The sequence below is a fragment of the Tachyglossus aculeatus genome, chromosome 14 (genome assembly GCF_015852505.1).
Source record: "Tachyglossus aculeatus isolate mTacAcu1 chromosome 14, mTacAcu1.pri, whole genome shotgun sequence".
Classification (NCBI taxonomy): Eukaryota; Metazoa; Chordata; class Mammalia; order Monotremata; family Tachyglossidae; genus Tachyglossus; species Tachyglossus aculeatus.
In genome coordinates, this window is record NC_052079.1 from 13,933,550 (window position 1) to 13,950,275 (window position 16,726).

Sequence of the window (16,726 nt, forward strand, 5' to 3'; positions counted from 1 at the left end):
ATCATAGGATGTATGATTTATATCCTATATACATCCTGATTTAAATGTTCCACTTATTCAGTTTTTCTAAACTCTTGCTGTTATCAGTTGTATATACACAATTTATACCTGCCTGCCTCCCTCATTAGATTATCAACTCCTCATGGACAGAGAGCTTGCCTTTTATTCCACTCTTTCCAAGCAATTAGTGCCAGTCCTCTAGGCCTCTAAGAATGAAAATGCAAATCTTTGTCTTTTTTCATCAACGGGACAGTACTATTTACTTTTCTGCAAAGTGACTATGATTCATCAGGGACCCTAATTTCCAACACCCATTCTCTGGTTAGTGTAACTGGGATTAACTGACTGGAAACACATTTAGGAATTTCTCCCTGTGTTTCTTTTGGGGGGGATACGGTTTCAGCAGAGGAAAACTAAGGATAATTTTTTAAAAAATCATTTGTTGCCTTACCTATGTGAACATTTTCATCATTATTTTTTCTATGACATCTTCATTCTTTTGTTCTTACAAAAAATCGGATTACACTCAAAATAGCCCATGTTTTATCAACTCGATCCCTAAAATAGTTGGTTAACCTACTCCTCGGCTAGTTGAAAAAATATATTTTGAAGATAACAGATACCTTTATCCTGTCAGTGAAGTGATATTTCGTGATGATCATTTGCTGCAACTGGCAAAAGTCCCCATTCATCTCCACTCCGAGCAGTTGCAGGGCTGAACTGTAAAGATAACCCTGAAATAAGAAGAAACATAATCACTGAGGGGCACTTCAAGTCACTTTGGTATACTTATTACCACTTTTAAGAAGAAAAACTTGTTCTAATAATAATTTCATACAATGAATATGGAAAAGGGGGTGGGATTACATATTTTAAATTATGTTTTTTAAAAGTTTAAAACTCTTTTAGATCCTAAAGATTTATCTTTAGGATCTAAAGTCTTTTAGACTGTGAGCCCACTGTTGGGTAGGGACTGTCTCTATATGTTGCCAATTTGTACTTCCCAAGCGCTTAGTACAGTGCTCTGCACATAGTAAGCACTCAATAAATACGATTGATTGATTGATTGATCTTCACTGAACCAAAGTAAGCTACAGCATAAGGTATGGAAATTAAATCAAAGGGAGAATTTCAGTAGACTCTGTTACTATTTGAGGCTGTGAAATTTCCTCTGGAAGGTCAGAAAAGTAGGAGTCAAATCTGTTGGAAAGCAGGGGACCGAACTAGCTGACGCCTTTTGGTTCTGTCCATGCATCGAGACGTTCATGTCCAGTTTATTTTTTTTGGCACTGAAAAACAGTCACCTCTGCTTTAAATCAATGTTTACCCATTTTTAGCATATAAAATGGGTAAGCAAGGTTAATAAAGTTTTGAATGTGTGAGTAAAACAAAGTGTTTGCCCTGGGGGATGTTGACAATTCCTTCATTCAAGTTCTCAGTCCTGACGTCTCCGGACTGAGGCTCACCCAACACTTTTAACGGGAGATGCCATCCCCACGCTGCTGAAAAAGGAAGGCCATAGTGCCTGGTGGTGAGCCCACTATTGGGTAGGGACTGTCTCTATATGTTGCCAAATTGTACTTCCCAAGCGCTTAGTACAGTGCTCTGCACACAGTAAGGGCTCAATAAATATGATTGATGATGATTATGGGCGCCTTCTGAGCCAACCAGTATTTGAGGGGAAACCAGCAACACAACCTGCCCTTTGGCAGGGAGAGCAAGGGAAACTATCTGGGTTCAGACTGGGCCAATACCAAAGCAGGAATGAAAGACACCTCCTCTCCCCCATCCCACGCACAGGCGTACCCACACACACCAATTTAAACCTCGAAATCCATTTTGAGGCAGTGTAGATTCTAATCTCTCAAGTGACAGGAACAACAATTTACAGTTTTATGTCATTTTTTGTTAAACTTTCGGGTTCCCCAAGCAGGCTGTCCTCATTGCATGTGCCTCTCCACTATTATTACTCTAGGTTTTACCGTGAAAATCCCTCAAACCATAAAGACATCCTGGGCAGACAAAATGCGGCAGACTTACACTTCTGGATTCACGTAAGCCCCAAACATTTCCAAAAGGGACACCATTCTTTAAGGCAAGCGGTTGCTTTGGGCAGACACCCTCCCCTGGGAGGGGGACTCAGTGCTCAAAAATAAATCCAGCACCGGAGAGTCAAATTTTACTGTTTAAAGCAGACATCAATTCCAGAAAAGCATTTGGATTGATCAATATTGCTTGCTCCTTTGTAAGTTATACGCCTGCTGACCAGATGTTTGACTAAACTAATAATAATCAGAGACGGCATTTCTGTTTCCTCATAAAGAAAACCTTTTGAGATATAAAAAAATACCCCAACAAAAAATTTGGTTAAGTGACACTTCAGAAGCAAGGTCTTTCACCAAAACGTTTCAGTTTGTCAGCTTCCTAAGGGCTCTGATCAAGGCTCAGCTCTTAAGGAAGGTGGGGCATGGGGAATAATCAGACAATAGACTGACTAATCAACAAAAGAGCTACATGGTACTAAATATTACTAAAGCCTCTCTAGACTGTAAGCTCAATGTGGGCGGGGAAAGTGTCTATCAACTCTGTTATATTGTATTCTCCCAAGTGCTTAGTACAGTGCTCTGCGTGCAGTTAAGCACTCAATAAATATGATCAATTGATTTGTTTAGAGAAACAAGGCCACACAAAGATCTCCTAGCTGCCCTTTGGCAAAAGGAACTCAGCATCAGCATCATCACTGAAAGGGACTGATAAAAGTGTCTACTTGCTCTTCCCTCCTACAACAGGCAGGGATTGTCTCCTCTGTTGCTGTATTGTGCTTTCCAAGTGCTTAATACAGTGCCTCTGCACACAGTAAGCACTCAATAAATATGACTGAATGAAGGAATGATAAGGGGAACTGGGGAAACTTCTTTAAAAAGGCAGACTGAAAGGGAAGCATCAGTCTGAAAGGATGCAGTCTGAATAAGACCAGGATTGAACAGCGCTTTGAACATAGTAAGTGCTTAATAAATGCCATCATTATTATTATATTATTATTGAAATTTACAAAAATCATGGAAGAACCCAGAATTGTTGTTCGCCATATCTTCACTGCATCAGGATGAGAGGCACTCATTAAGGAGCTCTAAGGTGGGAGGTTCGCAACAACTTGTACTTCCCAAGCGCTTAGTACAGTGCTCTGCACACAGTAAGCGCTCAATAAATACTTTTGATTGACTGATTGATTGAAAATAAAATGTTTCTTCCTTACCACAAGAAGAAGTGCAGGCAGGAAATATCGTTAAATTCATTGAATTCATTGAATTCAGTAATTCAATTGAATTCATTCAATTCATTCATTCAATGAATTCATTCATTGAATTCGTTAAATTCATTGAATTCCAAATTCAGTGAATTTGGAAAAATTAATGTGCAAGAGTTCCTCCAAGGCTCCTGACGGCATTGTCAGTTACATGACATATGCATGACGCTAATGTCCCAAAATGTGAGAGGGTCCAGTCTTTCATTCCTTCAATCGTATTTATGGAGCACTTCCTGTGTGCAAAGCACTGCACTAAGAGCTTGGGAAGTATAAGTCAACAACTGGGCCGTCCTTCCTCCCCACACACAATCCCCGGTGAGAAGACCTGCCCTCAAAAATCAGAGGGAATGGGCTACTGTCCTAACCGTGTAACGATTTTGCTTACGTACTGATGCGTAGTCCTGTGATGTGATACCTGTCTGTCTCCTCAGAGGGAGACAGGCAGAGGCAACTGTCCCCAGGAAAGGGAAGAAAAAGGCACGTTACCAAGTTCGAATAGGAATTCTTACGGCCTTTACCCCGAAAAGCACTGCACCGAGCCTGGAGCCGACGTCGACCAAGGTCTTTCCTGTCAGATCAGGGAGCACATGCTGGTAAATGAACTTCAGCTCCATGAGAGAGAATGAGTGAGAAATAAACCCTGGAGAATTAGAACAGAATGAAAACCAAACGTTTTTGCTTGGCCAGTCACTACTGAAAAGAATCAATCAATCAATCAATCATATTTATTGAGTGCTTACTGTGTGCAAAGCACTGTACCACATAGTATAATTAACCAAACAAGCTCTTGCAGGGGTAGCACCTTCACCTGCATTGGCAAAAAGTAATTTTTTTTTCCCATCAGTGATCACCTCTAAAGGTGTGTGTGTGTGATTATTAATATTGCTCTTTTGCCTTCAATTGTTGTTTAGAAAGGAAACCGTTCAAGTCATTTACTTTCAAGGGTTTAGGTGATTCACAGTGGCACATGTGGCAGTGGGTCTTCCATCTTTCCAGTGGCAGGATTGGTTGGGGAGAGGGGCTGGACTTGAGTGCGCAGTACAGTGCTCCGCACACATTAAGCGCTCAATAAATATGACTGAATGAATGAATAAAGGAAAAAGACAGGGGAGGGAAGGCTGGAAGGGCAAAGGTTGTGTGGGAAAGCCTGGCTACCTCAACCTCCCTGACCGGTACGAACTCCAGAAAGCCAGGGTTCCCCATCTGAATTTTGCTTGCCCAACTGACGTTCTGCCAATCGCCAGGCCTTGGTGTTCATCTGTTGCCTCCGCAAGCTCAATGGGTGCGTGTAAACCACACTGTCATAGTCACTGTGGACTTCAGCAAAACGCAGAGAATTCTCACTCCTCCTTGCATGAATGGAGTTACTTTTTTGTGATACGGAACGTGCCTAAGGGGACATGGCTGATTTTCTAGACTGTGAGCCCGCTGTTGGGTAGGGACCGTCTCTATATGTTGCCAACTTGTACTTCCCAAGCTCTTAGTACAGTGCTCTGCACACAGTAAGCGCTCAATAAATACGATTGAATGAATGAACTGCATGTGACCAGGCATTCCTTCTATGAATCTACTACTGCACCTTCCACCTATGGCTTGCATGACTTCTGAAGTTTCCACCTCCAGGAAAACAATTGGGAGAATCAGGCCGGGAGAAGGTGTGGGGGAGTGGGGGGAGATGATTTTCTCTCTTTTGTGTCTAGAAGGTTTGTTGCTAGCACCCATCCAAGTGCAAAGGGGAAAATGAGGCAAACAATTTAGTTTCTTACTACATTTTTAGAATACTTCCAGTAAGAAGTTTCTAAAAACCAACATAATTAGCATTTGAAAAATTAGGGAACACTCTACTGGAAATCATTCATCTTTCATTTCTCTGACTCCAGTCTTGAGAATTTGAATCCAACTCTGTCTTTGCCAAAATACTGGGCAACAGAATAGCTACGTTAAGTTATTGCAATGAGCATCACCTTTCTTTATACAGCATTATAATAGACCACATTTTAGATCAGCATAATCATGTCACATATACCCATAACTTCTAGCATCTTATAAATACGTCAGAGGCTTAGAGGCTATCTGTTGCAACAAAACACAAGATGTGCACTTTCATTCTTACTTATTTCTGTGCTTAATTTTTCTTGTATACACAATTTCCCCCATGTTAGCCTTCAATTCATTTGCATTACCTGAAAATGGGCTCCTACAAAATAGGGACTTGTCCATTTCCCAAAGGTCACTTTAAAACAAATGTCTCTGAAAACAAATTTAGTCCCCTAATAGTTATTTCTTCAGAATTTTTTAAGAAATCATCCCTCCATTAAACCTTTTCCACTCCTACATGTGCCTGTCTCTGTCAGCCTATTAGTTTTACCTCTATTTTCTTTCCTCCCTTTACATACTATAAACACACACGCTCCTCACACTTTTACAGTCTGCAGGTGGAGGCTCAGCTTGAGGAGACACAATGTGGTGAGAGATTTATCTTCACAACGTGCAAACAGAGAAAAAGGGAGAGGCAGAAAAAGGAGAGAGACAGAGGAAGAGGCAGAGAGTCTGAGGCTCAGGCAAGGATAGAGAAAGGCAGAGACAATAACACTAAAGATGGCAAAAAACTAAAAACCCACAGCAAAACAAAAACCCTACAGCCCTTGCTTTTACTTCCTCCTGCACTATCTGTTCTAGGATTTCCCTTCTCTTCTATCACTTGTTTGGGTAGAGAGAAATAGGAAATTTTTATTTTAAAACAAAACTAGATTTTTTCCATTTTAAAATTGCCCCCAATTATTATCTGTGTTTTTAGAACAATGGGGTACAGTTTCTAGTACTCAGAAAAACTACATCTCCCGGAGACTGACATTGCCTTTATTGCAAAATTCCGATGCTGTTTGCAACTTTAGGTCTTAAATGCCTACCTAAAGGTGCTGTCTGGTGAGAACCACACATCATACAGTAGTTTCTGCTCATTTTTCGTTCCTCACATAAAGAGTCAATAAAATCATCATCATAAAGGAAAGCATCAACGTGAACTGTGGGCTCTGGTTGCTGACGTATCTAGGGGGGGAAAAACACATCTAAGGGAGCAAAGTACAAAGAAGTCTCTTTTATCATTATAAAAAGGAGAAGGGCATCAGTGGTTCCTAGCATATACTTTCAACTAGCAAACCGAGAACCCAAAGACAAATCCATTATCCACTTAACCCCGGTGGACACATCCATTTTAAACTCATTCCTCTTTCATTTTCTTACCAGGATCGTCAATCCTTGACCTATTGTTACTGGTCTATTTTTCAATTTTTGCCTCAAACTACGGAAAATCTGACCTCTTTCTGATACTGGCAATTATTACCTTAGGTGGCACTCTCAGATTGACTCCAGATAGAGCTACCCAAAAGGCAAAGCCGATACAAAGACAGAAATGTTGTTAATGATCCAAATACCTGAGCTGTACTAATTACGGAAATTGAAAGAACCTAACAGATGGGCTCGGAAAGATAAGGCAGTTACCCCTTTTACGCTGGACGTGAGAAAGAGCTTTTTAATAATACTAATAATGATGACAATAATAGTGATGATGGTATTTGTTAAGTGCTTACTAGGTGCCAGGCACTGTTCTAAGCGCTGGGGTAGACACAAGATAATCGGATTGGACGTAGTTCCTGCCCCACATTCACAGTTCCCATTTTCCAGATGAAGAAACTGAGGCACAAAGAAGTGAAATGACTTGCCCAAGGTGGAGGAGCTGGGATTGGAGTCCAGGTCCTTCTGACTCTCAGGCCTGGGCTCTATCCACGAGGCCGTGCTACTTCTCACCTTTTTGACGGTCAAGGTGTCACCACATTGAAATAAGCTACCAAGGGAGATGTTGGAGTCTAACTCAGGAGATCTTTAAGAAAAGAGCAAACAAATTAGACGGGACCAGATTCAACCCTTCCAGCTCTGATTCCACGACTTGATTATCTTCTCTCAACGTATTGGGGTTATCAGTCCTAAATCCTGCATTTTAGATTTGTTGCAAGTATCTACTCCCTGTCAGTATGCTCGCTTGTGGGTCCATACTGTTTTTCTGGAATAGTTACCCACAGTGGGAGAGCTGATGAGCAGAATGAAGTGAGATATGACCTTAGAAACCATGTTTTATAATGATAATAATGACGGTATAGTAGTGAAAGAAGAGGGAAGAAGGAAAGGAGGCGATGGAGGGGGTGAGAGAGAGCTCGAGAGTGGCGATCTTTGAAAGTGAAATTCAATTCTGTTGCAGCACTTGACAGGAGCAGGTGGAGTTGCAGAAGTTGATGAGAAGCGAGCTCACTGTTGGGTAGTGACTGTCTCTAATGTTGCCAACTTGTACTTCCCAAGTGCTTAGTCCAGTGCTCTGCACACAGTAAGCGCTCAATAAATACGATTGATTGATTGATTGAGTGGAGGATTCTGAAGAGCATCCCGTGGCATCACATCACCTGGCTGCCGCGATACGCAGGAAAAGTGAGTGAAAGGAAGAGAGAATTTTGGAGTCTGATGCAGGATGAGATGAAGGGCAGGTGTGAGAGGCTCGGGAATTCCACTTACATGGAGAGGAAGAAAGGGAAGCTCAAAAGATGCCTGCGAGGAAGAACTAATCAAGATTTAGTAAGATTGAATGTGGGGAGGGAAGATGGGCAAAAATCAGAGGGAGCTCCAAACGCCCTAGAGCGATCCATGATGATGGCACCTCTAAATGACAGGGGGAAGAGAGACTGCAGAATAAATCTAGGGAGTGCAATCATCACCAGGGTCCATGTGCAGCTGCGGAGGCATGGGGACTCTAGCTCCATGGTCATGACTCCAGCCAGGCAGATGGGCAGGGGCTCCCCAGGGGAGCTGGGGTCTGTTTCCCCTTCAGCTGAACCAGGCAGTCTGGTGAAACCCCCTGTGGGACCAGCCAAGGGGACTCTGAACCCCTCTGAAGGCTGTTGGGCAGAAAAGGATTCAGCCCCAGGGTGCCCCATCTCTGCAAAGCCCTGTCTCGGGATACCACATTCCCTCAAAGCCCCACACCCTCAGAGTTCTGCCCAAGTTTTTTCCCCTCACTCAGAGCGAAAAGCCCCCCAGCGAAGCACCCCGGGGGGGAAGCAGCCAAGAGGAAGGGAGATGTCAACCTTGAGGTGCAGCAATCTGTGTGAGAATCCCCCATGATCAGGACATGGTTGAAATCTCAGCAGCCCAAGAAAAGGGTGCAAAGGAAAAAGAAGAGAGGGGCTAGCACAGAGTCCTAGAACTGGCCAGCAACTGATGGGACAGAATGAAAAGGAGGACACTCTAAAAGAGATGCCAAAGAGACCGAGGACAGAGAGGAAGAGCCAAGAAAGGGCAATGTTTCAAAAGCCTCAGACGTAGAGGGTTCTGGGGAGAATGATCAACAGTTTAAAAGGAAACGGGCTGGTTGGTCAAAATGGGGATGCAGCCGAGGTTTTAGGGTTCACCGTGAGGTGGCTACTTTACCACTACGGTTTGGGAATGTTAAGCAAAGAAGTTACGCTTGAATGTCTCATGGACATGGAATAAAGAAAGTGGAAACGGCAGATGTTTACCAAAGGCTCTGGGAAGAGAAGATGGGAAGGGCAGAAGAAGGACACTACAAAAAGCATTGACGGGAAAAGGCCGAGGGGAAGGAGTAGATGGTTCTGCTCGATGACGACAATTCTCCGGCAAGATGACAGCAGAAATGGTTCAGAAGAGTTGCTGGAGGGAGGAGTGTGAAGGAGGAGTGTGAACTTGGCTCCTGTTAAGGTTGCATGCAATTACACTAACCCCGCAACTTTTAATTTTGCAGTTGAAATCCCTAAGAGGCAGCTGAAGTAAGCAAGAACCATCAGTTTACTTTTTGAAGAGCTAGATGTTCTGAATTAAACATGGCTTCTGGAGGTAAGCAATTCCGAAGATCTCCTGCAATGCTTTTGAGTACAATCTCATTATTATCCTGGGTGAATTCATCAAAATCTCCTAAAAAAAAAAAAAGAGAGAGAGAGAGAGAGAAATATTACTTTAAGATCAAATAGCCACCAAGGTTAAGTGGTAACAGTATCTCTCTTCAACCTGAAAATAATACCAGATGTATTGGTTTTCATTTTAGGAAAAATTTTTCAAATTGCATTGTTAAATGGACCATCTATAACCAGGGACAGATTTCAGTCTTAACAAATGCACCACTTAAAATAGCTCTCTAGCTTTTTCTTTTTTCCCCCCAAATTTCAAATTATTTTCATGCTTAAGACATATAACTTACACATGATGATCTTGGCCACATCCCAGCTATATTGTTTTAGTTCATAATATAAAGACATTAAAGCTGTGGAAAAATGCTTTCACCCTCCAAATGTAGTGTCGCGGTCACTTTTCTTCTAGCCAAAGATGAGGCACCCATTAGTGAGTGGAGAGGGGAGAAGAGGTCACAGCAAAACATTTTCTCTAACCCCTCGCTGCCTGAGGGCAGGAATTCGGTTGGTCTGGGCCCCAGGCAAGACCCAGATGATGAACTTAATATAAGTTTCGTATCTTATGGCCATCAGGCCTCCGGGCCAGCAGCCCGTTTCCCTAGGTTGCAGTCGGAAAGCCCTAACGCCTACCACAAACCATACTGTCGGCTTTTCACCAAACATGTTACTGGGCAGAGCGGTTCACTCCTAAAGCCTTGACTGGCCTTCGCCCTCCTCGCTCTCCCTTCCTCAAACTTATGTACTTGTTAAGCCCTTGATATTCACCCCACCCTCAGCCCCACAGCACTTAAATTCAAAGCTGTAATTTATTTATCTTAATGTCTGTCTCCCCCTCTGCACTGTAAGCTCCTTGTGAGCGGGGAACGCGTCTACCAACTCTTGAATTATACTCTCCCAGGCACTTAGTTCATCATCATCAATCGTGTTTATTGAGCGCTTACTGTGTGCAGAGCACTGTACTAAGCGCTTGGGAAGTACAATTTGGCAACATATAGAGACAGTCCCTACCCAATAGTGGGCTCACAGTCTAAAAGACTTAGTTCAGTGTTCGGCAGTGTTCAATAAATACCACTGATTGATTGACTGATAGGTGTAGTGGGATCAGAATGGGCTACTGCCCGGGCACCCAAATGCATGTGGCGCGGTAGACAAGGTCCCCACTTTGGGTTGGTTACTGTTCCACTGAGCCTGTGGTCCTTGGAGGAAACTTCTTCCACTTCCAAATCTAAAGCTTTAGCCTGGGTCAAACCTCCCTTTTCCAGCATAGACTATCAGCCCATGTTGCAAGAACACCGATTCTGAAACCTACTCGTACATCCGAGAGTACGGAAAGGACTTCTCTCACCTCTTCTCCATTATGCCTTTCACAGTTGTTCGTCTCCTCAAACCACAAAAAGTAGTTCTTCATATTGACTTGACAAACCCAACATCCCCCAAAACACAGGGCATGACTCCACTTGTCCTGCTGCTATGAGGTTAGCCGGCAAAGGGCTGGCTCCAGCCCACCTCTTTCATTCCCTGAGTGCTCCTAGCTCCCGGAGCTTGAAGAAAACAAAACAAAACAAAAAAACCTTTCCCGATCCTCTGGGATCAGTTTCTCCTGTAAGGAACTGAGGGCAGGGTGAAGTTTGTGCCCTTAATCAGATGCCACAAAATAAATGATGGTGATGACAGAAGGCAATCATCAAGGATTACAACCTCAGGCCTTATAAAGGAAGGGTGATCACCTGTTTTCCAAACATGCATTGGCTACGATATCATTCTAACTACTCACAAGAGAGTATTTCACTGTACATCAAGTACAGGTCACAAAAGGGATCTTATGTGTTTCCGTTTATCATATAAAAGATCAAAATATTTTTTTAAAAAATACTCTGCACCCTAAATGTGGTTACTGCAGTCATTACTGTTTCACCACAAAAGTGTGGTCCCCTGAGTCAAAATTTCTATCTTCCCTACAATCACTCAATCAATCGTACTTATTGAGTGCCGTGTGCTGTATTAAGCACCTGGGAGAGTACACTATAACAGAGTTGATGGACACGTTCCCTGCCTATGACGAATTCAGAATCTACAGCGGCAACATTCCTCACTCGAGGGAAGGAGAGTGAGGTCAGAGTCGTACCCTTACCTTGTAGCTGCAAATTGGACTGAGTTAGTGGAAAACATTCAAAATTGGGATTTAAAAAAAAAAAAGGCCAGTGAAAGGGAACAGTTCCAATAGAAGCTGCAGGAAATAATCGATCCCAGAGCTCAGTTGAAACTAAGTGGAATTAAACAGCGGATACCAAAATATAAAATTGTAGATATATTAAAAGATGGTCAGGTGACAGAGTGGAGTTCCAAATGAATCCCCCTGGCAGTCATTCATTCATTCAATTGTATTTATTAAGCGCTTAATGCTTGCAAAGCACTGTATTAAGGTCTTGGGGGAGTACAATATAACAAACACAGTCCCTGCCCACAACTAATGGACTGTGGAAGTAGTCATTCTGGGGTTCTGGATGGAAGCAATCAATCACATTTATTACACTTTTATTGTGGGCAGAGAACTGTACCAAGCACTTGGGGGAGAACACGTTAACAGGGTTCACAGACTTGTTCCCTGCCCACAGAGAGCTTACATTCTAGAGGGGGATACAGCTCTTAAAATAAATTATGGATATGTACTTTAAGTGCTTTGGGGCCGAGGGTAGGATGAATAAAAGGGTTTACAAACTTCGATAGAATGACTGAAGGGTAAGGGTGAAGCGGAAGACAGAAGGAATAGGGGAAATGAGGGCTAGTTGGGGAGGGCTTCTTGGAGGAGATGTGTTGTTAACGTGGCTTTGAAGGTAGGGAGAGCGATCGTCTGTCGGATACGAAGGGGAAGGGCGTTCCAGGCCAGAGGCAGGATGTGGCTGAGGAGTCAGAGGCAGGAAAGATGAGATCGAGATGAGATCGAGTTACGGTGAATAGATTGGGAGTGGAAGAGCTAAGTGAGTGTGGTGGGCTAGATTAGAATCCACGTCCTCTGACTCCCAAACCCACGCTCTTCCCACTAGGCCAGGTGGCTTCAGCTACTTATTCCGACGGCACCATCTCCGAGCCCCGTTTAACAATCAATGGCAAAGCAGGAAGTCTTCCACAGTGAAGTCTTGGAATGCAGTCATTCCCACAGCACTCACGGGATGCTTGTGGCAATCCAGTTCTCCTGGGCTGGACATATATGGGGGAGGGATAACAGTGAGAGATTCAAAAAACTGCCAACTGGAAGCTAAGATGGGGTGGGGGGAACCACAGCACACACTTGGGTTTGAAAGTTCTAAAGTCACCATAAAGTTCAAATTCAAAATTCCAGCGAGGAAGAAAAGAGGCATCCTGTTATCACAGGAAAGTGAGGTGTGGGGAACTTCAAAGTTGATACCAGAAATAAAACTAACTTCTTTTCCTGTGCTCCGTTAACTAAAAGATACCATTTCTCTAGTATAACATCCAAAGCGGCATCAAACCTTACTGTGCACTGAGGAGTTAAACAGAAATTTCACTTGTACTGTACTCTTTTCCTCCAGTTAGCCCTGTCTGAACTACGTAATATGTTCTAACCACCTATTTAATACCTTGGAAAATCCTAATCGACAACTGGTGTCTGCTTTGCTTCCTCTCTAGCCACTTAAAGCTGGCCAAACGCCAAAAGCTTTCCTTTGAATCAATATAATTTCTAACAGCATTGTATATACCACCAGTTCTTAGGAGATCCTCTTTGACAACATGAGGAATTGTTGGCTGGGATGCAGAAAAATAACCTGGTGTGTTTAGGTCATGATACTCCCCTTGTCATAATGATTCATGATTCATGATTCTCAATTTCAATGGAGCTACCAAATTCAAAGCAAGCGTCCAAATGTCCCATCAAAGCAATGCATTACAGTGTGTCTGTCAATTTTCTGGTCCCCTAGTTCCTGGTTTGTTTCTTTTTATGGTACTTCTTAAGCACTTATTATGTGCCAGGCACTGTTCTAAGTGCTAGGGTAGACACAAGATAATCAGTTGGACACAGTTCCTGTCCCACACACCCGCAATCCCCATTTTACAGATGAGGGAACTGAGGCCCAGAGAAATGACGTGACTTGCCCAAGATCAGACAAGTGGCGGAGCTGACTCTAGAACCCAGCTCCTTCTGACTCGCAGGCCTGTGTGGCTTCTTTCAGTTGCTCTGAAAGATGTGGGGTGTCTTCCTGCTTTATCCATTCTTCTGGCCCCTCACGTGGCAGATTGAGATCTGGTGGGTCACTGAACACTGTGCTATTTTGGATTTGGGGAAAGTCTAAAAATGAGAGCTGTGCCTGGAAGAACCCCTCTCCTGGGGAGGTGAGGGGGAATAGGGGAGGGAGGGTGCCTTCAGCGCTTACAACAACGCTTGACATATAGTAAGTGCTTAGCAAATACTATTAAAAAAAGAAAAAGTCCATTCCAAAGGGAACTGTGACACCGGAAGTTCAGAAATTTCCAAATTTTGATACGGAGTCCACGAGGAGGCATTCTAACTAAGAAATGCTAACAGAATAATCGTAAGTATCCACTACATTACGATGACATGGTTTACTCAAAACTATTTTACAGTAAGAACGCCATCCCACTGTACATTTGAAAAAAGGACAAGAGGTAAGGAAAAGGTCATCTTTCCCAGCGTCATTCTACTTCCTTCCTCCTTGAGCTCAGATCTGGAAGAGAGACAGAAGTTAGAGCCTGATTACTCTGTTGCCGGTCGCTAGCTTTTTTTGCCTTAAAATTTTAAGCACAGATTGCAGCGACTTTAAGGATTTAATTTTCCTAGGCCCCATTTCATTACACTTACACACACACACACAGTTTTCTAAGGGGGTATAAGTCACCCGCAGTTATTTCCAATATTAGTCCAATTCTCAACACCTTTCCTTCAGCCTCTAAACTGAAGAGGCTTGGTTGAAAGCATATTTCTAATTAGTATCTGTAATGACAAAGGGGAAAAAATCAGGGTCAGGGAGTTGAAATCTAGGCTAACCATGACTAACATGTATGTGCCTTATGAAAACTTCAAAGAACAAGATTCATTTGATATTTGCTACTCACGAGAACCGATCAGAGGTTCATTTGTGCAATAGCCCAGCAGAAGCCCCACGTCCAGCAATTAACGCCCTTCCATTCTGATGTCGGAACAGTTAGCTATGGCGATCTAAGGCCTTCCTAGGCTAGATCCTCACAGTCACAGAGTCACGTCCTAGTTTTTGTGGCTGACAAACTCCATTATATCAATCAATACGATTGATTGATTGATTGATTATTTCCCAATTTCAAGCTCACGACAACTGTTTCTTTGGTATCTGTTTAGCCTTTACTATGTGCTACGCATTGTTAAGCACTAGGGTAGATACAAGCTAATCAGGTTGGCTCCCGGGCCACGTCCCACATGGGGCTCACATTCATAATCTCCATTTTACAGACGAGGCGCAGAGAAGTTAAGTGACTGGCCCAAGGTTACAAAGCAGACTGGTGGCGGAGCGGGATTAGAACCCAGGTCTTTTTGACTCTCACACCCGTGCTCTATAAGGTAGGCCATGCGGCTTCTCATCGTCTCCTCTAGGAAATCGTCCTGCTCAAAAGTTGTTTAGGTACCTACACTCACGTGTTCAAGCTGGCAACGCATCAGCGCCCATCTTTATTCCCCCACACCAACCCGGATAAAGAAATAAAGAAAAGCGTCTCAGGTCTCTGCCCTTTTCTGGGTCCGTTTCTGCCACCCTGTCCCTCTGTGCCACCTTCCCTTTTATCCTTTCCTCTGTGCCCTCTTTGTGTTTCTGTCACAGCTATACAAAGCATGCTTTTTTCTTATAGCTAATAATAATAAAATGTGGTACGCACCAAGCACCGGGGTAAATACAAGTTAATCACGTCAGACACGGTCCCTGCTCCAGAAGGGACTCACAGTCCGAGGGGGAAGGGGAAGAGGAAGTTCAATTTTACAGGTAAGTTAATTGAGGCATAGGAAAGCTAAGTGACTTGTCCAAGGTCGTACAGCAGACAGGTGGCCGAGATTAGATGCCCAGTGCCCCAGAACAGTGCTCTGCACACAGTGAGCGCTCAAAAAATACCACCGATTGATCATTCTTTCCACCATGGTCAGCTGCTTCTCTAACCATATTAAAGGCACTGCAGATGTCAATACAGATATATGCACATATAAATGTAAAATGAATATATACCTGTATATATGTTTGTACGTATTTATTACTCAATTTATTTATTTGTACATATTTATTCTATTTATTTTGTTAATAAGTTTTGTTCTGTTGTCTGTCTCCCCCTTCCAGACTGTGAGCCCGCTGTTGGGTAGGGACCGTCTCTATACGTTGCCAACTTGGACTTCCCAAGCACTTAGTACAGTGCTCTGCACACAGTAAGCGCTCAATAAATACGATTGAATGAATGAATATCCATAATCCTAAACGAAAGCAGCCAATAATAATAATAGTGGTATTTGTTCAGCACTTACCATGCGCCAAGCACTGTACTAAGCAATAGAGGGGATATGAGCTAATTACAGATGAGGTAACTGAGGGACAGAGAAGTGAAGCAACTTGCCCACGGCCACAAAGCAGACAAGTGGTGAAACTGGGATTAGAACCCATGACCTTCTGACCCCCAGGCTCGTGAATAATAATAATGGTATTTGTTGAGCTCTTTTCCTTTCTTGCCGGCCAAGCATTCTGATTTGAGCAAACTCTGCCTAACTTGAGATGACTCTATTTCCTCAGCTCAGGACAAGGCCCATTACAGAGTGGTCTTAACAATATTTATTGATTATTTATTTAAAGAGTATTTATTGACTTCCCCCCCATCTCACCTCCTTCCCTTCCCCACAGCACCTGTATATTTGTATATATGTTTGTACATATTTATTACTCTATTTATTTATTTATTTATTTTATTTGTACATATCTATTCTATTTATTTTATTTTGTTAGTATGTTTGGTTTTGTTCTCTGTCTCCCCCTTTTAGACTGTGAGCCCACTGTTGGGTAGGGACTGTCTCTATATGTTGCCAACTTGTACTTCCCAAGCGCTTAGTACAGTGCTCTGCACATAGTAAGCGCTCAATAAATACGATTGATGATGATGATATTGACTTGCTATGCCAAGTACTGTACTAAACCTGTGGGAGACTACAATAGAGTTAGAGAGCACATTCTCTGCCCTTGGGCCACAAGGAGTTTACAGTCTAGATTAGGGGTAGGGGAAACGAGTATTTTCATTTAATTTTTAGGCTTCTGTTCTCCAGATCTCATCACTTTCTAATTTGAGGGAACATTTTAATATAGGCCTGACCTGATAACGAAATGTACACAAAAGGAAGATAGTTTTACATCTAAAATTCAAATATTCTTGTTGCTACACACAAGCCAGAATGCACAACTTCAAGACACAGCACGGT

At 42.9% G+C, this 16,726-nt stretch overlaps 1 protein-coding gene across 1 annotated transcript in view; it reads right to left on the reverse strand.

The window, feature by feature from the left end:
* LOC119937125 overlaps positions 1 to 16,726 on the reverse strand; it is a 51,102-nt gene that overhangs the window by 20,825 nt on the left and 13,551 nt on the right. Inside the window, exons 2-5 of the mRNA XM_038756764.1 lie at positions 9,162 to 9,283; positions 6,217 to 6,355; positions 3,826 to 3,947; positions 624 to 734 (exon numbers count right to left, since the gene is read on the reverse strand). Coding sequence (XP_038612692.1) covers positions 624 to 734; positions 3,826 to 3,947; positions 6,217 to 6,355; positions 9,162 to 9,283 — 494 coding nt within the window. The remainder of the gene's footprint in view (positions 1 to 623; positions 735 to 3,825; positions 3,948 to 6,216; positions 6,356 to 9,161; positions 9,284 to 16,726) is intronic.